Here is a 26,778-nt window from a genome sequence, read left to right on the forward strand (position 1 = left end):
ACGACGCTCTTAAGCTACGATGGTTTCGGGAAACAGTCAGCAAATCTTAAGACGTTCGTAAGAGGGACTTTACGATGCTCTTAGGCTTAAGATGCTTTCGGGGAAGTGGGCCCTGGTCTGATATACAGTATCTGCTGCCCATAAAAAAAAAAATAACGTTAGCCTGCTAGCTTATGTAAGCTAATTTAGTTTAACGTCCGACTTTTGCTAACGTCATACCATAGTGTTAACCAAATTCTAGAGTGCAGATGCATTTAATGCAAAGTCATGTCTAGTCGGACAGCTCGCTATGTCGGGAGGGAGGCAGCAGACAGCTGTCTTCCATTTCGAACTGAGTTCACCACTATCGTCGGGGTGGTCGTCTATGTTAACAGGAGGTCCTCCAGTAGGTGCTCGTGCTTCCATGGCGGTTTCAGTTGTGCGTCCTCCTCCTTTAGCAACAAACAAGAGCTGAAATAGAGCTCGCAGCGTGCGGAGCGTGCGTAATGCAATCTAGGAGCAGTGATTCGCCAAACCTCCCTTATTGCAGTCGCACACATTTTTTCTAATTTTATGTTTTAGTAACGAGTAACGAAGATGCTTAGTGGAAATATAACGGAGTAAAAGTATACATTTTATCTAGGAAATGTAGTGGTAAAAGTGGAAGTTGACATAAATTTAAATAGCGAAGTAAAGTACAGATACGTGAAATTTCTACTTAAGTACAGTAACGAAGTATTTGTACTCCGTTACATTACAACACTGATAAGCACAGTACATTTCACACACACACAAACATACACACAGGTGTATTTTCATTTTAGTCAATGTTTGTTGTGTTTTTGGGGTGTGAGTATAGTGTTGCCGGTATTCACCCAAACTGGCCAGTGAACCCTTCTTCTTCCTCAGTGAGTTTTTTTTGGCAGTTTGCAAACGGAGTGCATTACCACCATCATCTGCTGGACTGAGGTGTAATGGCAAGTGTACCCTGTAGCCTCGTTCTGGCCGCCGGGTGAATAAGGCGAATAGCAGGTGCAGTCATGTTTGGATTCACTCCTGTTCCACCTCCTAACTAAGAGTGTGTGTGATCACATGACCCACCTACAGTTGCCCTGTTCTACCTCCTAACTAAGAGTGTGTGAAGACTGATCACATGACCCACCAACAGCTGCCCTGTTCCACCTCCTAACCAGGGGGTCAGGATTTGAAGGGTTAGCTTCAGCCACTTAGCATGGCATTTGGCCACCGACATTTTTGAAAACATGGCGTTACATGGTTGCAACTTCCGGCACCAGTTTTTACATGCTGATTGGTAGATGACAGCTCATGCACGAGTTTAGTGTTGGGCACGAGCGTGCTTGCGCGTCCATGTTGGTTTGCATTTCTGGAAGACGACAAATAAAACAACTAACTACTTGGATTAAGCTACTGATACTTGACTTAATGCCTACATGGTTTAGGCTGTATTACCGGACTTTGTGGTAAATAAAATAAAAATGTTATGTTGTCATATTAGGCTATTATTTGCCGTATATGCGGGGTACCAATTACCTTAAAGTACTGACTATGACCATACACTTTGGCAGATGCATAGCAATGACCTATATCCAATTATTAGCCTATTGCGTTGTGTATGAAGACTAATTTAAAACGCACAGGCTGTAGTTCTGTAGAACGCAACGTCTGGATCATGTAACCTATGTCTCCCCAAGTGTTTTAAAACGAAACAAATGTCAATGACTTATTTCGTTTGCTTTCTTGCAACATTGACATGATTAGGCTATGCATTTGATTTAAATGTTCAGACTGCCAGTCGAGGCAAAAGCCAAATGTCCAACAACAGTTGCAGACTCTATGCCTGCTCGAACCACAATACCCGAGGGATGTGCGCTTCTATCGGAAGTTTAACTTTCGCATTGGCTTCATTCTGTCTGCCTGCAAATGTAGCCTAGGCTTAACAAGCTGCAAATTCACACTGGGTGCAGCAAAAATCCCAGCTATCCACACGTTTCATGTCTACTTAATTAATAGTCATTTTCGTTGGATAGCCTATTGCGTAATATGCCTACAACCTGTCCAAATATAGTATTTAAGGATCATTATTTGTGAAGCCTAAAGTGACACAATATTGATTTGCATAGTTTATTATCACATATGAACATCACATTAAATAACCTAGGACTTCAGAGACAGGGCAAACTTTACCACCATTCCCAAAATGTTCCCAACCAATTAAATGAATTTGCGCTTATAACGAGGTGAAGCGCGTTCCCGAACAACTTCTTTTCCTCTGAGGGAATGGCCAATCTTCATCAACGACATACCATTGTACCTTACGTTGTCTTCGTCTGTAACGTGGAATCTAATAGGCTAATTCTAGCTGGTGCCGGAAACGAACACCCATGAAACACCATTTTCGTAAAGATGGCTGCGGTCAATTTCATGCTTTTTTGGCTGAAGTAGCTAGCCTAGCATGGGCCATTGAAATGAATGGGGGCGGGACTTAGTCACTCTCTCCAGTTATATATAATACCTCCATGCTCCTAACTAAGAGTGTATCTGATCACATGACCCACCTACAGTTGCCCTGTTCTACCTCCTAACTAAGAGTGTGTGAAGACTGATCACATGACCCACCAACAGCTGCCCTGTTCTACCTCCTAACTAAGAGTGTGTGAGGACTGATCACATTGTTACAGTGTACGAGACTAGTGGTCATTTCAATGTATCCTTATTCTGTTTCCACTTTTGAAGGAAACCTCCAAGTATCTGTATTGTTCCGATGAGGTATATTTTGAATCTTCATTATAATTGACATTGAATTGTATTGTCAATTAACTCCTCTCTTTCTTTCATATTGTTAAGCAGCTAACTGCATGTTATCAAGGTTTTACATTATGTACTGTATGGGTTATTGGTTATTTTAATTAAAGTAGTAGCTGTAACTTTATGAAATGATTGAAAATGTATTATTGAAGTATTGTTAATTATCATTATAAATTATTATTATCAATTATCATTGGCCTTGTGGCCAACAAGGGTTTGGGACATTGATTGCACCTTTGAAAGGTTCTAGAACCAGGGTTCTAAATTAACACCCGCCAAATGCAGGTTAAATTGGCGGGTGTTAAAAACTTACTAGCCAGTTTGGCCGGTGATGCATGAGGCTTATGGGCGCACGGCAATGAAGGAATTGTCCTTTTAGGACCTGCAAGTGTCCGTCGAAATATCACAGCATGTACAGTCGAGTTTCTCCACTGATATATCCAACTCCAGATGCGTTCTGCCCAACGTAGAGCAGAAGTGGGTCTGGCTTATATAGTCAGCTGTGCATGTGAAACTCACGCATGAGTCTGATCTGGAGCTCTTGAGATGGGGCGCCAGAGGCACGACAGCCAATCTCGCACTCCACTCCATCACTGCCAGCTACACTCACCTCCCGGTCAAGTGACCACGTACCATGGACCAAAGCCTCACACCCCTTACTTCACTGAGGACGATCCCCGCCAGTTTGCCCGCTTGAAGTTGGTGCTGGACAGCATCCTGCCCACGGACGCCACTGAGCGGTTCAAGTTTCAGATTTTGGTCGACCATCTCAAGCTGGAGGACGCCCTGCAGACTCATATAGCAACAGTAGGTACCCCTACACCAAGACAATGGCCTCCCTCACAGAGCTGTATGGTCAGCCTCACAAACTGGCCCTACAGCGCATCACTGAGGTGCTGGCCGAGCCACCAGTCAGACACGAGGACAGCAGAGGGTTCCGCCTGATTGCGCTGAAGGTGACCAGCTATAGAGCGAGGGAAGAGCAGAGTTGGAGTGTGGGGGTGATGGACCAGCTAGAGAGCATTAAGGGAAGAACATTGGAGTGTGGGGGTGCTGGTCCAGCTAGAGAGCATTAAGGGAAGAACAGAGTTGGAGTGTGGGGGTGCTGGACCAGCTAGAGAGCATTAAGGGAAGAACAGAGTTGGAGTGTGGGGGTGCTGGACCAGCTAGAGAGCATTAAGGGAAGAACAGAGTTGGAGTGTGGGGGTGCTGGACCAGCTAGAGAGCATTAAGGGAAGAACAGAGTTGGACTGTGGATCACATGTGTCACGTCTGCTGTCCAAACTCTCACATGACCTACAAGCGCACTTCAAGCGATTTGTTAACCCCCTTCGCACGCCCATCCCGACTGCTGGACTTCGCAGAGTGGCTGGAGTATAAAGTCCGCGTCCAGGAGGATGACCGTTTATTCAGTCACTCCAGAGCCCCAGTGGAGAGACAACTAGACCCCCGGCAGGATGCTAAGGCAAGCAGGGCCATCCAAACCACCATCGTCCCTTTGGACATCCAAACCACCATCGTCCCTTTGGACATCCAAACCACCATCGTCCCTTTGGACATCCGACAAGCCCAAGCAGTACTGCCCATTCTGCCTTGAGCACTATCTCAACCAATGTTCAGCCTACAAGCAGCGGTCAACAGAGCAGAGGGTAGAGGGAACCGGTGCTGGAGGTGTGGAAGAGACGCAGTGCTATCTCAAGGCACGCTGTCCACAGTGCAGCCACACACATCTAGAGGTGCACGAGGTCAGCAGCCCCACTCCATCTACAGAGACAGAGGATCCAGCCGGTGAGCTACTATGTAAGGCCAGTCCATAGTAGCACTGTGTTGATAAAAATGGTGAAGGTGTGCCTGCATCTGCCTGTGTGTGTATGTGTGTGTGTGTGTGCAAATTGTATTGCTCTTACCGGACAACCTGTGGCGATTGCAGTCTACCAGCTTTCCAAGCCTTCAACATACAATCCTTCAAAGTCAGAAACCCCGCCCCACACACACACACACACACACACACAGACAACACTCTCTTTTACATTTTGCATATTTTTTGCAGAATTCTGTTATAATATTTCTACCATTAAACATATACAAAGAAATGTCTAATACATCAATAGGTTATACAATTCAGTCACAACAATTTAGTCAGTTTTTCCCCCTTCTCAGCTTCCTCATTCTCTTGGCCAAATGTGAATTTATTTTTGAGGTGCCCGTCTTCCTGGTGCCATATGAGCTGTATTTCACGTCACTGCAGTTCACCTGTTGGCAGCTCTAGAGCCTAGAATTTTCCAAATACAAAAAACAAATCATGCTGATGTTATCACTTCTGAGATGAACAGCATAGGTTATGATTGAATAAAAAGAAAAATACAGACTCTCTGACACTGCTTGTGTTTTCCAGTAGAAAAAACTACCTAAACTAGTAAAAGTATGTATGCGTGTGTTACGTGTGTAGGACAATTACAAAAGAACCACAGGATCCTCAGAAGGAAGTATTACTCCTGTCTCAGGATTTTTTTTTTCATTTTGGCATTCATACAGGTCACAACAACTTCTTGAACGCGTTCTGTCATAAGGAAGTCATATCAGCATGGAACACAAATTATTTGTTTTTTTGAACACCAACAACATGGTAACTATACTAATTTTATTTCATATCCAAGTTTCACTGATAAAATGCATTAATCTTTGGTATTTCTAAAAATGGGACTGAATAAAGTCAAACTGCATGGCTGACTCCACAGATCTCAACTAAATATGGTATCAATCTCCATTTATTTACAAGAGGTAGTTTACACTTTGCAGTCAACTGTGAATGACCTTGAATCCTTGCCATTGATACCTACAGTCCTGTTCAGCAGCTGTCATATCATGAAACATATCTGGAGCATGAGGGTGGAGTTGTTCTAGCACAACATTCCCCATAATAAGTACTCATGAAGTACGAGTGGAGGCCATGCTCCAACAGAATAACTGAACACAACAATGAAGGATACGGGTGTCACCATGCGGTTGCGGAAATTCCCTGACCTGGGGGTCGTTTCTAGAAAAGTTAGCAACGACGTTGCTCAACCACCATGGTACGACGCAACTTGCGACCAAACAACGACATTGTTACACCTGTTTCCAGAAAGCATCGTACCTGTGTCGCAATTCGCTACCTCCGACGTTCGAACACTGTAGTTCCAACAACGTTGTTGATGATGCAGCGATAGATATCATTGGTGGAAACGGTGGCAACGTGTAATACCCCACCCCCTAGAAATTCTCTGCCACAGCCTACTGTATGTTGACATTTTTCTCATTTAAACCGAGTGATTAATGCTGGCATTGTCATTATCATCTGCAAAAATCTAAACCTATTAATTGCAAGTATATAAAACATTTTACTGAAGCCGACCAATATGTGCCATTATTTGTGTTAAATATCTATGTTGGAAAAAATATATAGCCTGGACGAATGTCTGGGTATCCCATAGATTATCAACTGTCCCGTGGCTTAACGGCAGCGCGTCGGTGCACTGCGCGCTCGGCCGGAATTCGCATCCTATATCTTCTTTTCATCTCTGAGTAAGAGTAGGCATACGAGACCATAGATTTTGACCATACATATTTATGTATATAATTACTCTACATCGAGAGACCATAGGTACAATATATCAGTCAAAAACAATTGAATCTACGTGTCACACTAATTCACCTGCAGGTAGCAAGAAGCAAGAGGAAAATCTCACATCAGAAAATCGAACCTACAACGTTGGGATAATAAGTCACCTGCTTTAGCCACTACACTATTTATCACTGCTGATGTAAGGGACTGTGAAGATTATAATACTAAAAGCAAGGCAATACTTGAATTAACATAAATAGCAAGAATGAGCTAAGTAGGGGAGTCAGTGTCTTAATCAAAATTAAGCTACAGGATAGATCAATCATTGAGTCACGAGATAAACATCCACTTCGCAAATTTTGGTTAGGCGGTTGTGATTTTTGGTTAGGCGCTCCGGACACCAACAGGAACTACCAAGGAACGACACAAGTGCGACTGCCTAGGGGCAGTAGTTCAAACGACCAAACTTTGCGTCCTTGTTTGCGATCGAGAGTTCGAACTACCCTTTCTAGAAACACCAAATCCAAGAACGATGAAGCGTACTACCAAGGTTGCGACGCAAGTTAGCAAACGATGCTTTCTAGAAACGACCCCCAGGACAGTTATATGTACACCCTTAAAACGAATGTGTTGAAAACAATACGACTTGTGTTGATTTAACACTTCTCCGTGTCCAGATAGGGACAACACAGTGTACCTTTGCTGTTTAAATGTATACATTTCTGGCTGCAATTCTTTGATGTTTGCTGGTGTTGCTATTACGGTTGTATCCATGGTTTAGCTCTTTCACTCCCACTTTCAATTTTGAAACTCAAAAGTCATTCCTTTTGGTCGCTGATTAATTTGCCATCCACTCGGTTTCTTTTCTATACCAGTTAGTAGCAGCTAACCTAAACCTTTTGAAATTGCAAAGGAAACGCATGCATCGTTATATTGAATCATACTCTGTATACTCTGTTATTTAGTATCAGGCAGGTACTCTGTTATTTTAGTACCAGGCAGGTAGGCTGTTATAGGCTCCCCACTTCATCTTCCGTAGACCATTATTAAATTGTGGTCCAACTCCGCCAGATATCCCTAGTGGTCCGCGAACAAATGTGATGAAAAAAAAGTTGTTTTTGTTGTTGTTTTAGGGCTAATTAAAATAAAGATGACATATATTGTTAACAAATCTTTTTTCCTTGTGCCCTTTTTTGAATTTGAGCCCCTGCCCCTCAAAAGGTCTCTGCATGTCCCTGATCTGAATATTGTTATTTTTTGTATTTGCCAAGAGGCATGTGACATAGTGGACACAACAGACTCAGTCCCGTTACACCATATGCCTGGTAACCCTAGTTTAAGACTAACCTTGGATGGACCTTTGATGGCATGGAATATTACTTCTTAAATCTGACAGCAGGAGAGCCGTCAACATTTCATGCAATTTTGAGAGTTTTTTTGGCCTTGACTTGGCTGGACTTGATCAGCAGGTTTGGGGTGTTACTGTGAGAATATAACAACAAGGAAACAGACCACATTATCTGGAGTGTGGGTGGAGTTTTTTCTAACAAAATGTTTCAGTGAAGAATATAATCTCACATTTAGTCCAATGGGTGAAAAAGACAGAAACTAGAAGAGCAAAATTCCATCAGCTGAACAGAAAGTAACAATTGATGCATACGCCAACATGAGGCTACTGTTTCTCTTCTACTTATTCCAAATTTTCTTGACAGTAAAATCAGGTAAGGCTGTTTTCATGGATTATTTAACCAAAACACTGCACTGTATTGGTACACACACTGGGGATTCTGCTAGTGATATTTTGGCTTTCACACACTGAATTCAAGACAACAAAAGACTTTTGCACACCTCTTCTGCTCAGGTGCGCATCAGAGAAGATCTGAAGCCGACAACAATGGAATAGATAAATATCAAAATAGCACTATATCAAAAAACTGCAATGGAAACATTTTTTTCGCATATAGATGAGTCGCATGACACTATAAGGGGCCGTTCGGTATTTATGGAATGGACCACCGAAGGAAAATAGGGGAGGGTCATGTCTTTTTATTCTTTGTTGAGGGGAGGGTCACCCAACGTTTTCATATTCATGAAAACAGCAAAATTTCAAAGTGGCTTGTTTGGTGCATATTTGTCCATGTAGCTCTGTGTCAGTCTTCACACTTCGGGCACCCCTCTGCACACCACGTTTATCCTTCATTTCCTGCTTCCTTGCAGGGTAGCCTAGGCAGTTAAATAAAGACCTGGCACTGTGGCTTTCGAGTGGAGATACTGAGGGTCCTCTAGGCATTAGCAAAGATTCTAGAGTGAATGTGATTTCTGGCGCCATTGCATTCTCTTTCGTTCCATAGCTGTCAACATTGAACATTGAAAATAAGGGAGATTTTCTGGGTTTCTCACCCAAAATACTGGAAAATGTCAACATTCGTCCCTGTTAACGTTGAAAGGGTTGCAGTAGTAGCAACAAAGAAGCCTACTTTATTCACGCCTAACAGCCTATATTCATTTGGTCAACTTTATATAGCTCTAAAAAGGCTAAATTTACCTTTGGTTTACTTTTAGTTTACCACTGTGTGACTTTTAACAGTGGCATACTAAAGCATACTTGTGCTTCATTCATCCACACATCCAGCTCCTCCTAATGTTTTGACAAGCATATCTACCAATTGACCTTGTTCCTGCCCATCTATAGCTTTGCTGTCTCCATCCTTTCTGTTTTTGTTGTTTGCAAAAAATATATAGTATTTATGGTAACCAGCAACAAATGCTAGTTGTAATCACTGTCATTATCTCTCCTGCGCAAACAAAATGTGTTACGTTCCAAGTACTGTTGCTTAGTGCGTAATTCTGCTTCATAAAGTTGAACAAATACATTTGGTTATTTTACAGAAAAACTTGGAGTGAATAATGTGAGGGGGAAAAAGATGGACTTTAACCTTTGATTTGATACTTATGTTTCTGTAAGCTCTTACAGTTTTGAATAGACTCTTCTGTTTAGCTTAAAGGATAAGTTTGGTGTGATATTGACCTAAAGTGTGTTGAAACATGATACCGAGTGTGAACTTTTGTCTCATAGCCCATCTCGGCTTGTCCCCTGCACTCCAAAATCTGGCGCTAGTTAGCCAGTTAGTAGTAACATGTGCTCTGTTTCCTTCTACCAACAGGTTTTCAATGGGGGTGCCTCGGGCATCGGGCTAGCCATGCAAATAAATCATTGCCATAAAACCTGGCAGTTTTATGGCAAGCGGTTTTAACATACCTTATGGCAGGGGTCGGCAAATAGTGGCCCGCGGGCCAATTTTGGCCCGCCATCTATTCTATCTGGCCCGCGAGATGACGTTAATTTGCTGTTTAAATAAAAAAAAAATGATTTTTTTTTTAACCCCATGTTTTTAAAAAGAAAAAAAGGCCTACAGCAATCCCATCAATTTCAAAACATTTATTGAGGTATAGATGATAGTCCTACTAAAGTGACAAAACAACAGGTGGAACATCCTTGCAGTTATCCATGACGCACAGGTCGGAATGGTATTGGCACGCGAGTGCGCGTAATCTTGTGCAAAAAAAAACCAAAAGTGTCCTGTCTCCCTCTTCCAGTGGGCAAGGTCAAAAATAGCCTATGTTTCGTTAAATTAATAGGCTTGGCATTAATAAATGCAGGCCGGCTCAACACTACCTCTGCTTCCATTCTTCTTTGTAGGTCCTGCATTCTGAATCAATTTTTCTTTTCAAGGCTTTTGACAACGACATTTTGCATCGATAACTAGCATATAGCAATGTTCAGCTAATCATTTACACGTCATCCAAAAGAATAATATTTGTAGCCTACACATTAGTTACGGCAAGTTGCTAGGCAAGTCGCCTGTTTCATGAGAGACGACAGGAGATGCAGCAGGCGGCATAAAAACAGCGCACATAAGCAAATAAACGTTTTTAATGGAATTAAATTAAATGCATTTTAAAAGTTAGATGATGTTTATTTTAATATAATATAATAATTAATAATTTAAATAGTAGGCCTATAACCCCCCCCCCCCATTACAAAAGCTATGGCCCGCGATGCCATGTCCCTATGGCCCGGGTCCAAACGTAATTGCCGACCCCTGCCTTATGGCAAATTGCCTACACTGGGTAAACTTGAAAGCTTACCATTGTGTGTGCATGCATGACAAGCTGTTTTAACATTTAAATGTATTATTCGTAGGAGCAATGAGATATTGATAGTCAATTGAATATAACAGTTAAATTTCATGTTCAAATTTGTCTTATCAATAAAAAAAGCAATTCATGCTTTAGACCATTTTAATTAAAAAAAACGTTTTCGGCACCGTTTTAAAAGTATCGATTTAGCACCGGTATCGGATAAAACCCAAACGATACCCAACCCTAGAAGGTACTGTATGCATAAATCTTATTGTAAATAAACTACCAGTGTTGGAAAGTATTCTTAAGTGCATATTAATATACAGGCTATGGCCAGAGGCACCCTGAGAAGAAAAACACTTTTTCACAATTATTAAACCGCTAGATCCATTCTCTGAACCAAATTCTCAGTTGCCTGAACACATTTCTTGAATCGACAAACCTTTTGACTAAACCCTTCACATGGTGCACTCAAAAATCATTGATTTTTGCTTCATTTTAACCCTCTCTGGTGAAATGTAACTTAAGATTCTGATATCATCCTAGCAACATTCTGGACACTTCCTCCTAGCAAAATCCATTTATGAGATTTTCCTTTACACCATTACAAAATTGTGTGGTTGCTTATTACCCTACCACCAAGTTTCTACACCTTTTCTTTTACAAGTTCACATTATTTTTGGATGTTCAATACATTCATAAAGGGTGAGACTCCATTCCCAGAATACCAGGCTATATTTATGCTGGATGACATCCAGTTTGCATATTACGACTCAAATGACAACAAGCTTGTACACAGAGGTGTGAATGGTCCGGAGAGAACACCTGACCTGGGATATGTTCCTCATGAAATCAACTATCAATGTATGAGATCTAGAGCATCCTATCTGAGACAGCTTCTAAACCACACAAACAGTGAGTCAAAGTATTTGACTGGCAAAGTACCTTTTAGCAACATCTACTGTATAGTGTAGAAACAGTAGAAGAGAAAGACAAGACATTGAAATAAGAGTTATATTTGCATAATTAAAGGGACACCAGGCAACGTTTTCGTGTTAATTACTCATCTTCGTAAGTCGGTATATGGTTAAATGACTCATTACAGGGCGAATGAAGACTCTCTCGCCCGCCCCTACTGCCTGTAGGAAGAATATCCCGCTTGCAAGTTCAGTGTATCGTACCCGGCGACTGAAGCAGTTTCAGTTTCCATCCTGCATCCACAGCACAGAGGGAGGCTAACGAAACGCTAGCGATTGTTGCAAACGTGTGTATAATGGCCAGAGTTTCCGCTAGAAAAAAATGGTGCCAGTCAAAGTGACCGGCAGAGGTTTCGTTTTCCGGACATTTTGATGATATGCCGGTCAAATATATTATCGCTTCTTAATTAGTCAAATTAAGGGAAAACTGGAGACAGGCTATAATCAAGCTGTATAGAATGCAACATGTTCATTAGCCTAACATAAACCTACCGAACAAGATCTAGCCAGTATCTTTTCATGGACAGCAAGAGTCCGCTTCGTTCGTTGTTTTAAAAAGGCTACGTTGTTTGTTGCTGCTACGTTATCTCCAGTGGTGACTGTTTACAGTAACTTACACAGATGCGCACATACAAGAATGAGCGCTCACACCACTACCCCCTAATGCTATGCCTCTATTTGATAACAATAAATTAGGAAATGTTTCCTATTCTGGGAAATGTTTAGTTTATTTTTCTTTCGGCCGCGGTTCAATGATACCGTTTAATTGTGCCAGAAATTATTCGCGGACCAGTAGCCTAATCTCCTCGTCGAGGAGGCCCTAGATCATAGACAGAGAACGCATAGGCCTACTGTATGCTTACACGGAGAATGACAGTGTCTTGGAGCGGCCGCATCCCCCGCAACTCCACTTCCAATGTCACTGATTCCGACAGATACGCCCGACACTTCTGCTTTTTATCTGGTGGTGTTGGAGTTGACCGGACATCTGAGGCTTTAGACGTTACGAATTTATCATCATCCATCGCGTCTGGCCTCTGAAAAAACTTTTAAGGCTAGTCTGCCTGGGCCTGGCCATGTTTCAACCGGCTCACTGTTCGTTGTTTAACATGGACGTTTTAAGCGTGCGCTTCCTATTTGAAATGCAGCATAGGCTATGCGTGTTGTTTAATAGCTTACTTTTCAAACGGTAGAGCCTGTTCGTTTAAAAACATAGCCAGAGGACGCAATATATAGGCTTACGTATTATGTCTTATTCTGAAATTCAGATTGCGTTAGGGGACGGGATTATTAGCCAATTTCAATTGGACAATTTGACCGGAGAGATTTAATTTTGTCGGACATTTCATTTTTTTTCCGGCCAATGTCCGGTAATTACCGGACAACGGAAACCCTGATAATGGCAGAGCCGGCGAAGAAGCAGCGAAAACCCTTGACAGAAGATGCAAAGAAAAGGAAAAGAGCTTCAGACCGAGCGAGGGCAAGTTTCGTAGAGAAAAAGCATCAGGCTTGCCTGGTGTCCCTTTAATGTTAAACTCAGAAAAAATGATAGTGATGTAGCAGTTCATATATGGATTTTTGTGTCTCAACATCTGTCTTTCTTGTGCTTCCTGAGGTTTTCATGTTCTACAGATAATTTTGGGATGTCAGTTACAGGAAAATGAGGACATAGGAACTTTAACACACAAAGATGCATTCAACGGGGCAACTGGAGATGTCCGTTATTACAATCCACAATCTGACAGCCTTTATACTGACCAGGTGTGGCCAGATGCAGTGGATGGCATATGGGTTGTGAGTGTGCATATAGCTTTTGCATATTACCATCCCTTGTGCATTGAAACCCTCAAGACAAACCTGGAGAAAGAGAAAAATCGTGTTCTTAAAAAGAGTAAGATTATTTGCTTATTGGCTTTAGGACAAAAGCATCTGCCAAATCCCATAACCATAAACCATAACCATTATTGATAGTTGTGCAAATGTTGCCTAACAGTACTCTGTAGACATATTTTAATTGTGTATGGATTGTGTTTTTTTTCTTTAACAGTGATTCATTTTGAGAATGACTTGTTGTATGCTGTATTTATGACTACATTTCACAGTGAAGCCCAGAGTAATCCTCTACGGGGTGCAGTGTTAATTGTTTTGAGAAATGCACTATCTGTTGTGCAGACATTAATGATGGTCAGAGAAATGCACCAAAGTGACTGAGAAAAACTAGTGATTCATTTTCAGGTTGACTTGTTCTGTACTGTATTTATGGCTACATTTCACAGTCAATCCCAGAGTCAGGCTCCTCCAGAAGACACTCTCAGACTCTGCAGGGGCTCTGTTGACCTGCCTGGCCACTGGTTTCTACCCCCGTCACATCAACCTGACCCTGCTTAGAGACGGCCAGCCTGTGTCTGACCACCAGATCACTGGGGGGGAGCTGCTACCTAATGGAGATGAGACGTACCAGATGAGGAAGAGCCTGGAGGTCAGTGCAGAGGAGCTACAGCATCACCACTACACCTGCACAGCTGAACACCTCAGCCTGGACAACAAACTGGACATCAGTTTAGGTATTATTGATTTACAAATATTGAATGTTGGATATATGCTTTGTAGTGTAGTTTGTAGTTTGTTGTTTTAGTATCAGGTGTACAGTATGTTGTGTTTAGTTTTGATGTCTGTGGCTGCTTTGATGGCTGAACCCTCATACTCCTGTACTCTCTGGGCAGATCATGAGTGGGATTCAGTCACCACATCCATAGTGCCCTCCGTGCTTATTGCTGCTGGGTTACTGTGTCTTGCTGGAGTTGGTGTCGGGGCCCTTGTCCTATGGAGGAGGACCCGAACAGGTGAAATAGGTCTTACTGATTTCACTTAAATACTTATTTGAGACCTTTAGATTATTTAAGTTCAGACCTGTCTACTGGTAAAATGTGTGACAAATCAATGCAATTGTGTTGATTGGAAATACCCAGAGGCTCAGAGTGTACAGTGTACCGTATTGTGTACAGTCGATATGTGTGTATCAACAAAATAGTTCCACTGCTCATACAATGAGCTATGCTAGTGGTGGTAAATTGGATAAATAAGGCAACATTTCAGCTCTTACTATCCTGTAGTTTTTATTATAGACTAATATTCCACTATTCCACAAGGATAGGTTGATAAGTTAACAAAAACAGGAAGGAAGAAATAAAGCATTTGAAATGTATCCCACAATTCCACTAATATTGGCATATTGAACTATTGTTTACATGTTTTTTTTCTGAATGGGTCAGCTATCATGTTGTTGTGATTTGCTCCTTTACTACACCCACTTCTGAGCAAACAAGCCATATAGGTTGATCATGTAGCCTACTGCTGTCATAGCCTACTGTTAGCCTGGGTTTTCCCATGCTGCCTTGCGCGCGCAATTTAATTCGCGCTGCAAGGCAGCCTGGACACCATGGAGCAAATTTTCGCCTGAGATAGGGGACCAATCACAGAGCGGGGAGGGTGCAGCAAGACGATGACGACACACCGAAGCCGTTATGAGCTACGTACAGACGCATTTGATAGACATTTGTAGCGCCCAATAAACGGCTCTGGGCATTGGTAAACCATGTTTCAAATACGAGAAAATGAATGCCTAGTTTCCAGACCCCGTCTCATTTGAGATGAGGGTATGACGTTAGCCAGGCTAGCCTACTGTTCTTTCTTCCATAAAATAACTTTAATTCATATGGTTAACTCTATTATCCTTTCTACTTGTCCCTATAGCCATAGTTAATTTCGGGCTCATCATTTTCAGCGGGGGACTGGCTGATCTGCTGCTCAGGCTACTTTTGTTTTTAGGCCTATAGGCTACTGCATACACAGATCAAGCTTGAGTTTTGTTATCAATATTTGCATAATATTGGATGATACCAAAATGCTAATATTTTAATTAATTTAATATGTAACTTGCGAATAGGTTGACAACGCTACAACGTCCAGTAGGTTATTAGCCCAATTACGCTGTTATAATCATGGCTATCTCTCTTTACCAGTTGCCACTTATATGTCTGTCCTCTTCAAAAAAAAGGCCTAACAGATGATTATGTGACACTAAGATATTTTAAGGGTATGGGATTAGCAAAACGGCCGGCAGATTTTGAAAATAAACAATTCAAATGGTCCTACCCTCTCAACTTTTTACTGCATTGCCATGAACAAAGTAAAGGCAAAAATGGTGTTTCTTTGTTGAACAAATTGGGATGCAATGTGAGCCTTTAATTGGATGTCATACAGGAATTTGCTAGGATCTCAAAACCAGATTATGAACATGTTTTGGCATAGAGAAACACACAATAGCGTTGGATTATAAACATGCTTTGCCACAAAAACAGACAAAAACATGGGGTAAGTCCAGCTATATGAAGTTATTATTTTGCTGTCACTTCGTCTATTTTATAACCCAGAAGGATGTATTTGGTATCAAATGATATCTGTGTCTCCTCTTTCATCAAACATACGTGGCATATATATCCGATCACGGGTCTGCGAGTAATTACTCCGAGAGTATGCAGCGTTGGTTTGTGTACATGACGTTAAAATTTTGCAGTCACTTCGTCTGTTTTTATAAGCCAGAAAGATCGATATCCATGGTGCCAATGGATAGCCCTGTTTCTCCTCTTTCATCTGATATGCTTGTCATATCTATGCGATCACGGGTTCGCGAGTAATTCAAACGAGAGTAATGGGTGCGCAGGTGAACGCAGAGAAGTATAGACTGTAAATATGATGCAATTTGATTTAATTTCATGATTTTTTTAAATTTTCATACTTGATCGTACAGACAAGAGCGTAGTCTCTTTGGAAAGCCCCACTTCATCTCTGTCATGCAATAAAGGTTTTATGTTGCAATGAACAGTCGCAGAGCAATGTAACAGAGAAGAAAGGGTGTGTTTTTTGACGCACTTTGCGTCAATCGGGTTCTAAGGATTAAACATAGGATCCCTTCATATATCTTCTTCACAATTTTTGCATCCATTGAACGTGTGAGTTCTTGGAGAGTTTCTGCTTCAAAGCTGCAGTTGGCAAGATTTTTTGATCATATTCACTGAAACCAACACTATGCTCCAACAGAACAACATAAATCAGCCTGTTTTAGAAAAAAACACACTTCTATCTCCACCTAGAGCCTGTTATTTGTTTTGCAAAAATCCACAGCTCCCGGTTCTTCTGGTCCAATCAGAGCAGGGCTGTGTGAGATCTGAATGTCAACCACAGTCTGGTGCGCAATAACAAGCACAAACTCGATGAGAGGGTGCTCGGTGGTACTGGGTGAGGGGCATGAGAGTTGTAAACATTCAAAATTTTAGCTAAGTCCCCTCAATCTGTCAGACTTGCCAACTGCAGCTTTAATCTCTTTGCAGAAAAGCCTCCCAGAGCTGCCAGAATGTCAGAATAGCCTCCCAGAGCTGCTGCTTGGATGTGAACTGCCTCCCACCCTCATAGATCTTTTGCTTGATGATGCTCCAAAGGTTCTCAATAGGGTTGAGGTCAGGGGAAGATGGGGCCACACCATGAGTTTCTCTCCTTTTATGCTGATAGCAGCCAATGGCCCAGAGGTATTCTTTGCAGTATGAGATGGTGCATTGTCATGCATAAAGATGATTTTGCTAAGGAAGGCACGGTTCTTATTTTTGTACCACGGAAGAAAGTGGTCAGTCAGAAACTCTACATACTTTGCCGAGGTCATTTTCACACCGTCAGGGACCCTAAAGGGGCCTACCAGCTCTCTCCCCATGATTCTGGCCCAAAACATGACTCCGCCACCTCCTTGCTGACGTCTCAGCCTTGTTGGGACATGGTGGCCATTCACCAACCATCCATTACTCCATCCATCTGGATCATCTAGGGTTGCACGGCACTCATCCGTAAACAAAACTGTTTGAAAATCAGTCTTCATGTATTCCTGAGCCCACTGCAACCGTTTCTGTTTGTGAGCATTGTTTAGGGGTGGTCGAATAGGTTTATGCACACTTGCAAACTTCTTGAGGATCCTACACCTTGAGGTTTGCAGGACTCCAGAGGCACCAACGGCTTCAAATACCTGTTTGCTGCTTTGCAATGGCATTTTAGCAGCTGCTCTCTTAATCCTATGAATTTGTCTGGCAGAAACCTTCCTTATAATGCCTTTGTCTGCACAAAACCTGCCTGTGCTCTGAATCAGCGACAAATTTCTTTACAGTACGATGATCAAGCATACGTTTTCGGGAAATATCAAATGGTTTAATACCTTGTCCAAGGTAGTGCACAATTTCACGCTTTTCAGCAGCAAAAAGATAATTTTTCTTTCCCATATTGCTTGAAACCTGTGGCATGCTTGATAATGTAGAACATCCTTCTTAAGTAGTTTTCCTTTGATTGGGCTCACCTGGCAAACTAATTATCACAGGTGTCTGAGATTGATTTCAAAGATCCAAAGAGCCCTGAGGCACAATACCATCCTTGAGTTAAATTGAAAAACAAAAACATAAATGTTTGACACTTAATCCAATTTGCATAATAATTTGGAACACGGTGTAGTAGTGGTAGTGGTGGCGGCGTCTTGTCTGCCATTGTCTTCTAGTTATCAGCTAGCTCCAGTACCGCAGGATAACGTCAAACGGAAGCAACTTGCACTTTGCACTTGCTCTGACTTAGTCACGAGCTTTGAGTATGTGCACAAAGAGGTCACACGTGCGAAGGGGAGGGGGGAATAGTGTGACCGTTTGAACGACAAACTTACTGTCCAATGCTTCTAGGTGGTCTTGGAAATAATTGGATGGAGTTTTCCCGAGCCCTGCCCTTTCCACAGATGATTGTTTAATTTCCATTTCTGTGCTTCCAACTCAGACTACGTTTACACGAAGCAGGGTATTTTCCTAAACGAATATCTGGCCATCTACGTTTGCAAATAAAACTGCATTTACACGAGACCGTTTATTTTTAAAATGTGTTTACACGAACCCGTGTACATACATGCTGTCATGAGCACGCCAAACCAGTCTAACGATAAACTCAAGCTCACATTAACCAATCAGAACCCTGAAAAGTCGCACGTGAGAACATGTAAATGTAAACGTTGGTCGCACATTTGGTGTACTTCTGTCGCATACTGTGACGTTGGCTGCCCAAAACTCCGTTTACCACAGTTTAGAACCAAACGCATAAAGGGTAGCCTGGCGAGCCAGACCCACATTATAATGTAGGGTCTGGGCACTCACCGTTCGCAGTGCTCAGTCCGAGGGTCGGGATAATCAGTTGTCTTTCAAATTCCCTCTGCACGCAATAGGACGCAATAGGATATTTGTTTTCAAGTAGCAGGGAATTCAAGCCAAACCGTTGCAACTCTAAGATCAATCATTATGTTAAGCCGAACAAACGACTCTATACACGATTTCAATGCCAGATTTAGTCACAAGTCAACGGAGAGTTGCTAGACTAGCCCTGGCTAGGGGCGCGTCTAGATTTCTAGGCTACATAAACGGAGTTTTCCCAAAAAAACACTTTGGCCGGAGTTTTTTTGGATAACCGTTTTACGGGGCGAATTCTCCGTTTGCGTCTAAATGAAAGGCTCAAACGTAGGAAAATGTCTTTGTTTATAAAAATACACATGCTCGTGTAAACGGGGTCTTAGTGGCTGTAAGTGGGTTAGGAATAGGATTTCAAGTGATTTTGCAAAAATGGCCAAAAAAGAAAATCCCATACCCTACCTTTAATGACACAACAGTGAAAACAATATTGTGAGATATTTTATGTTTTTATCTGCCTATAAAACTGTCAGATACACACTATGTGTAGAATTCACGCACACAAAAAAAGCTCTGGCCATTTAACCAGCACAGTTTAGCACAGTGTCAGAAAAGACAACACTTGTTTATGATTAACATGTAGTATTGTACATGCTATTACCTGAATGGTATGACTGTAATCACCTGCCCTGTTTTGTACATGCTATTACCTGAATGATATGACTGTAATCACCTGCCCTGTTTTGTATATGCTATTACCTGAATGGTATGACTGTAATCACCTGCCCTGTTTTGTACATGCTATTACCTGAATGGTATGGCTGTAATCACCTGCCCTGTTTCGTACATGCTATTACCTGAATGGTATGACTGTAATCACCTGCCCTGTTTTGAGACAAATGATTATGAACGGTGTTTCAGGTCGAGGCTCACAGACCTCTCTGCAAGTGAACACAGAAGCTTCAGGTGAGTGTGCCAGAAATTAATAAAGACCGTTTATTATCATTTGTGTTGATTTGTTCATAATAAGACAAATACGAGACTCAGATTTGATTGTGTGCATATTTTCTCTCATTCCATACATTTTGTTCATAACTTGCCATATCCATATGAGTATCCACATCCATATGAGTATCCATATCTTGCCACAATGCCAAAAGTGATCCTAATTTGTAATTCTGCCTCATGATTCGGATCCACATTTGAAATGTAATATAGGTTACAGATGACTGGTTTCCTTGTTGCAACTGTAATATGTAATGACACTATTTTAATTACTTAATCGAAGTTGCATAACTTATTACATTTGATTACATTAATATACAGGGACAAGATACAAATCAACAGAATGAAGCTTATATTCTACATATACGATTTACATTGTTTAAAGAAGAGTATCCAGATGTAAATGATTTTGTTATTTCAGCAGAATCTGTCAAATTTAATTACATATTTTTTGTCAGTAACTGATTACTATTACATTTATTTAGTAATTTAATTATGTAACTCTCTTGAAATTAGTTACTCTCCAACCTAATTAATAAAAATAATGAAAACAGTTATTTAAATCATGTTTTCTTTGCATTTCTTTCAGAGGAATATAAAAGTCTGTCAACCACCGATACAAATTTTTGAAGACTTATGAAGACCTGCAGCCAACCACTGACTCAGAGGAGGCACATTTCTGTAGGACTTTAGGGGTGTCCCACTGTCAAATCCTAATGTTTAATAGGGCTCTCTCATAGACTATCTGAGCTTTTTAGTTATGATGTGTTATGTGTAACAGGGCTCTCTCATAGACTTTCTGAGCTTTTTAGAGTTATGGGGCCATATTTTGCACCCTGGCGCATGGCGTAAAACTTGTTTTCCACCCAGCGCAAAGTGTATTTTCTTATTTTGCACGTTTATTTTTTAAACAATGCGCCCAGGGGTGTAGCAATTAACAACTTAGGGAGTGTAGTGAGTGTTAATGAGTAGTTATTCACCATCATTTGCAAATTGGTAATGACGGTTAAAAGTGATTAGGGGAGAGGCGAGAGACACGTATGGAGAACAGCTGAAAACGCACTGTCACGAGATATAGTGTTGCTTTTTCCAGCCTATGTTTTCGATGGTAACCCATTGTCAGTCAATACTGAAAGTAACTTACTGCATATAACTGTCTTGTCTTTGACTGACACGTGAAGTTTGTTTCACTTTGCCAATGAGTTCAAATAACAGACGAGTGCAAATGCGTGAAGACCATGCTAGGTTTTAGTAAAGCATGGTTTAGTGGAATGACTATTCCATGCGGTCTCGCAAGCAGCCTTCTTCAAATGCGCTGTTGACTGTCAAAATACCGATGCATTCTTTGACATCGCGCTTTGCGCCGTTAAAGGGAATGACAGATGTCATTCTCATTGGTTTAAATGATGTTACCCCCCAAACACACCCATGACTGATTAAAAAACCTAGGAACACCTTGTTGCGCTTGACGTTTGATAACGAAAACCCTCCCAATGTGGACTGGACATCCTACTAAATTTGAATAAGCTTTTGACGAGTGACAATGTGCTTTAGACTGTCATGATAGGGCCCATGATGTGTAATGTGTGTGTAAGTAAACAACCATCAAAAAACTACAAAGGAAATTGTTGAAATTGTATGAAACTGTCCCGTTTGTATTTCTACCATTAGCTGTCACCGCCTTTTGCACTTGACATCTGATGTCAGTGAGGGTTCAATGAGGAATGTAAGTCAGTGAGGGAAGAGGTTTCACTGGAAGTGGATTAGCCTACACAGGTTAGCCTATAGCTAGCTATTGCTAAACCTAGAATTATGCTAGGCTAGGCGAATGGGAGTGCGTCCGCTCCCACCACGCGCATTACACACTGTGCCTAGGGCAAAGGAAAGAGGGCGACCAACATTTAGTCATTTAGTAGCTTTACTGCAAACTGTGTTTCACTCTTCCTCGAGAACGTTTACAATGTCAAAATGATGATTGACTGTTTGGGTCTTCTCAATATCCACCACGTAGCAGATCTAACTTTACTCCACTTAATTGGGAATGCATCTTGCGCATGCAGGAGAGAGACAAAAGGAGAGTGGGAGATTCCAGCTGGCTTGTCTTTGTGTGGTTTGTGTCTTATGTGTTTTCATATAAGAAAAATGAAATCATGAAGGCAACAAAGACAAGGCTACAGGAGGTTGCGACTTGCAAGGTATTTCAGTTCCCACTACTGACCATTTTAAACGTAGGCTGCAAACAATGTGATTTTGAACACCAGAGAGAGAGAGAGATCATGGCTTAAAAAATGTTCCATGCTGTTAAGAACCAACAAACAGATAAAGGAACACTTAGTGAAAATAGTAACTAACCAAGCCCTAATCCGTCTGGTTTAGTCCACATTCTCATACATTATCATGCAGACTCAAAACAAGATCACAGAAAGGACACACACAGATAGACCATTACAACTTTGCACAGACTCAATAGACGAGGGACAAGACCACTTTAACAACACACACAAACACACATACACACACACACACTCACTCTCCACAGAGTGTTCTGCGAGAGCTATTTTAAGCTACACATATTCAACCCCAAACTGATTTCATTCATAGCTTGCCCAGCTTGGATCATAGACATATGTCATAGACACAGACACATACCATAGTGATGTAGAACTTCATGACAGCCATAGAGGGTGATAGACCATTACGCTACACAGAGCCGTCTATAGAGTTTGGCCAACTAGAGAATCTAATGTTCTGAGCTAACACTGCTCCGAGACTTATTAGGCGATGTGTCACTCACTTCAATGGGCATTTTAATTTAAATTTTTTAATTTAATTGTACTTATAAAGCGCCAAAACATCACACGTCTCATGGCGCTTTACAGAGTGTTAGACAATCAGAGAAAAGAAAAGAAGGCCCACGGGTAACAGGGGCGAGAAACCTCAAGCAGATCCACGACTCCAGGGCCTGACCCATCTGCGTAGAGTCAGATACAGGACAGTAAGGTCTGTATACATGACAAATGCAAAAGTTAGTCAGGTGTAGAGAATAGGACATGGGGCTATATTTTGGGCGCATGCGCTGGCGAACTGTACGCCAGCGCATGGCGTACAGTTCGTTTTTCAGTTGCGCGAAGTTGAATTCGGTATTTTGCACCTTTATTTTTTAAGCATTGCGCCCAGGGGTGTGGCAATTAACAACCTAGGGCGGGCCCTGGCGCGTTGTCTAAAAATCGCTATCATACACCACCTAAACCTGGTCAGAAGTCAATGGCGAGTTGTTCATATGCTATTTTAAGAGCGCATGTCAACAGTCATATTGGCAGGTGCACGCACCATCCTTCTATCATTCATGAACGCACACCAGCGCACGTCCATGCAAAACATTACAAATTGCACGATTACAATGGTAAACATAATTAGAATAAAGATATTACGAAATACTGTACATCTCATGATGAGTAGTTATTCACCATCATTTGCAAATTGGTAATGACGGTTAAAAGTGATTAGGGGAGAGGCGAGAGACACGTATGGAGCACAGCTGAAGACGCACTGTCACGAGATAAGCAACTCCTCTGCAGGATAAATGTTGTTTTATTCAGTCATTTGAGCAACATTAGGGTAAGTGTTGCTTTTTCCAGCCTATGTTTTCGATGGTGACCCATTGTCAGTCAATAGTGAAAGTAACTGCATATAACTGTCTTGTCGTTGACTGACTCCTTGGTGAAGTTAGTTTCACTTTGCCAATGAGTTCAAATAATAGACGAGTGCAAATGCGTGAAGGCTATGCTAAGTTTTAGTAAAGCATGGTTTAAGAATGACTATTCCATACGGTCTCGCAAGCAGCCTCCTTCAAATGCGCCGTTGAATGCCAAAATACCGATGCATTTATTTGACATATCGTGCGTTGCGCCGTTAAATGGAATGACAGATGTCATTCTCATTGGTTTAAAATGATTTTACGCCCCAAACACACCCATATGACTGATTAAAAGACCTAGGAACACCTTGTTACGCCATGCGCTCCACTTTTGAGGACGAAAACCCTCCCAATGTGAACTGGACATCCTACTAAACTTGAATAGACTTTTGACGAGTGACGATGCACTTTAGAATGTCATGATAGGGCCCATGGTGTTTAAAGCCAACTGAGGTGAATGTTACAAGAGGTGGGATGGTTACATATCCGGTATGATATTGCATTAATTCTAATTTAGTGCCAGAAAGTTCAATTTATTTCAACATAGCATATTCAGCCCATAGGGTTACACTGTAGAGTCATCTGATTTATTTCAACATAGCATATTCAGCCCATAGGGTTACACTGTAGAGTCATCTGACGATGGTACCAACATGGTGTCCATGATTTGAGTTGGCCAAACTCTCCCTACATACGGCTCTGACACTACTGTACACACACATACAACTGTGTACAATCACTGTGGAAAGTGAAAAGGAAAAAAACAGATCTGTTTATCAATGCTGGCAAACTGACAATACAAACAAAGACCATAAGAGCACAGAACTCTGTACATGTTAAAACAGGTGGCCAGCTTTCATTTGGCAATCTGACCAACAGATTCTGTTTCTTCTCACTGCTGATATGTGTTTCCCACACATCTTAAAGGAAAGATCCAGAGTTAAAACAACCTGGGGTATATTTATGGATGATAATGAGTTAAAACTTTCGTTTGGGAGCAAAGTTACGTAAGGAGGAATTTTGAGCCAGACCATTGTTTGTATTGGCAATGAAATGGTTATAGTGTTTAGCTATGGAGCATAGAGCCACGGCAAAATAAATCACTATTTTTAAACCACTGACAAGCCTTACACTTTGATGGTAGCATGGGGTCCTTACAGACAAACCAAAGTATTGTAAACTTTGAACGTGTACAGAGAGGTTATAACACCTGTTTCTGAAGAAAGCACATTGCTTGACTTCGTATTCCAGTAGTGTCAAATTAGGGTGCGCGTTTGATCTTGCAGCGCTGCGCAGATCTGACTGAATCTTACAACACAAACATGCCTCACGTTCAGCCTGATCTACACAACGCTGAATCTTACAACACAAACATGCCTCACATTCAGCCTGATCTACACAATGCTGAATCTTACAACACAAACATGCCTCACGTTCAGCCTGATCTACACAATGCTGAATCTTACAACACAAACATGCCTCACGTTCAGAAAGATCTACACAACGCTGAATCTTACAACACAAACGTGCCTCACATTCAACATTCAGCCTGATCTACACAACGCTGAATCTTACAACACAAACATGCCTCACGTTCAGCCTGATCTACACAACGCTGAATCTTACAACACAAACATGCCTCACGTTCAGAAAGATCTACACAATGCTGAATCTTACAACACAAACATGCCTCACGTTCAGCCTGATCTACACAACGCTGAATCTTACAACACAAACATGCCTCACGTTCAGCCTGATCTACACAATGCTGAATCTTACAACACAAACATGCCTCACGTTCAGCCTGATCTACACAATGCTGAATCTTACAACACAAACATGCCTCACGTTCAGAAAGATCTACACAACGCTGAATCTTACAACACAAACATGAATTGGCTGGTAGCCTACCATAAAGTGTGTGCATGCTCTCTCTCTCCAACGCAAACCAGATTCTGGTACATAACGTTGAAAACAGATAAATGTGTTTATTCGAAGCACACATACAAATACTGTATGTGCGCACTTACGTGACTATCCTACTTCAAGTATTAGCCTACGCACAATAGATTTCTCTTCTTTAGCCTATAATGCATAGGCTACACTTTTTAAACAAAAAGCAGCTGTGACCATAGGCTGTGACAGGCAGCGGCCGCATATATTCTGCGTCATATCTCGCAGCTTGTGAACTCTACAAGCCCCCACCCCTCACTCGACAACCACACGGAGATTCTGTAATGTGCGTGTATGTCGTTCACACATACGTCCGTATAAGGTCAGTATTAGGTCCGCAGGTTAGCATCATATCTGAATCATCCGAAGGGTAGGACCTCCGTTTGACAAACCTCCGCATGTACTCCGGAGGTTATATCTGAAAGCGCTTACTACTGTGGGGGTTCTCAGGGAGCACTGCAGGGAGGGTGAAGTGCCTCTGTGTGGGGTTTCTCAGGGAGCACTGCAGGGAGGGTGAAGTGTCTCTGTGTGGGGTTACTCATGGAGCACTGCAGGGAGGGAGAGGTGTCTCTGTGGTGTATTGTTTGGTCTTTGGTTCAAATATAATGGAAGTTGTTTTGGACAAAAGTATCTGCAAATAAACATAAACATAAACACAGTATCGCTTACAAACCTATTTATTTGTCATTCTAGAACAGAGTCACCTGTCATCTCAGATTCTAGAACAGAGTCACACCTATTTATTTGTTCCAGCTGTTTTGCGCACTGCGAAACTGAAAATGAAAACCGCCCCCTCTGAATTCCCTTGTTGTTGAGACATGAAAAAGGTCAAGCACCATCAAGCACCCTGGGAAAACTTCAGCACCTTTAGGAGTTTTCAGTGGGCGCCTCTGTATGTCTCTGTGTGTCTGCAAAGATACAAGCAAATCAGTGCGACGACAGTGGTGCTACACATACATACTCTCACACACACATATACACACACACAATTTAATATCATTGCCAATGGTTGGTGACAACACTATTTCTGGATGTCTGGGAAACTACTTCATGCAAAACAATCAAAAGGTTTACATTAAGAGACACAAATAAGAAATAAACACATGATAAATGTATATCTAATGAATAAATACCACACACAACCACTAACACAGCACAATGTATAGTTGATGTTTGTCCTATATGTGGAGTTATGCTTGTGGACAGTGCTGACCACTACATTTCCACCTCCCTCCTGATGTACCTGTGTTCCTCCTTTTGCATATAATGACACCAGCAGCGGCTCCGATCCCAACAATAAAAACAGTGCCTGAGGGAGGTTGATAGTAAGATATGTCCACT

At 41.7% G+C, this 26,778-nt stretch overlaps 1 protein-coding gene across 1 annotated transcript; it reads left to right on the top strand.

Moving 5' to 3' along the window:
- Nucleotides 1–4,066: 4,066 nt before the first annotated feature.
- Nucleotides 4,067–19,768, top strand: LOC143106429 (HLA class I histocompatibility antigen, A alpha chain-like). The gene is made up of 6 exons (XM_076270701.1): nt 4,067–4,381; nt 4,521–4,593; nt 13,145–13,420; nt 13,806–14,093; nt 14,253–14,372; nt 19,704–19,768. Exons 1-6 carry the CDS (start codon nt 4,067–4,069, stop codon nt 19,766–19,768), a joined length of 1,137 nt encoding a protein of 378 aa, XP_076126816.1.
- Nucleotides 19,769–26,778: the final 7,010 nt, after the last annotated feature.

Source organism: Alosa pseudoharengus, unplaced genomic scaffold (assembly GCF_046254945.1).
Source record: "Alosa pseudoharengus isolate Yale_2024_CS ecotype anadromous, Long Island Sound unplaced genomic scaffold, YU_APseudo_1.1 YU_APseudo_1.1_scf_6, whole genome shotgun sequence".
NCBI lineage: Eukaryota > Metazoa > Chordata > Actinopteri > Clupeiformes > Clupeidae > Alosa > Alosa pseudoharengus.

Coding starts and splice junctions, on each gene's coding strand:
- LOC143106429 (XM_076270701.1), top strand. CDS start 4,067: ATGTGTCACGTCTGCTGTCCAAACTCTCACATGACCTACAAGCGCACT. Junction 13,421..13,805: donor AAATCGTGTTCTTAAAAAGA/GTAAGATTATTT, acceptor TACATTTCACAG/TCAATCCCAGAGTCAGGCTC. Junction 14,094..14,252: donor CAAACTGGACATCAGTTTAG/GTATTATTGATT, acceptor CTCTCTGGGCAG/ATCATGAGTGGGATTCAGTC.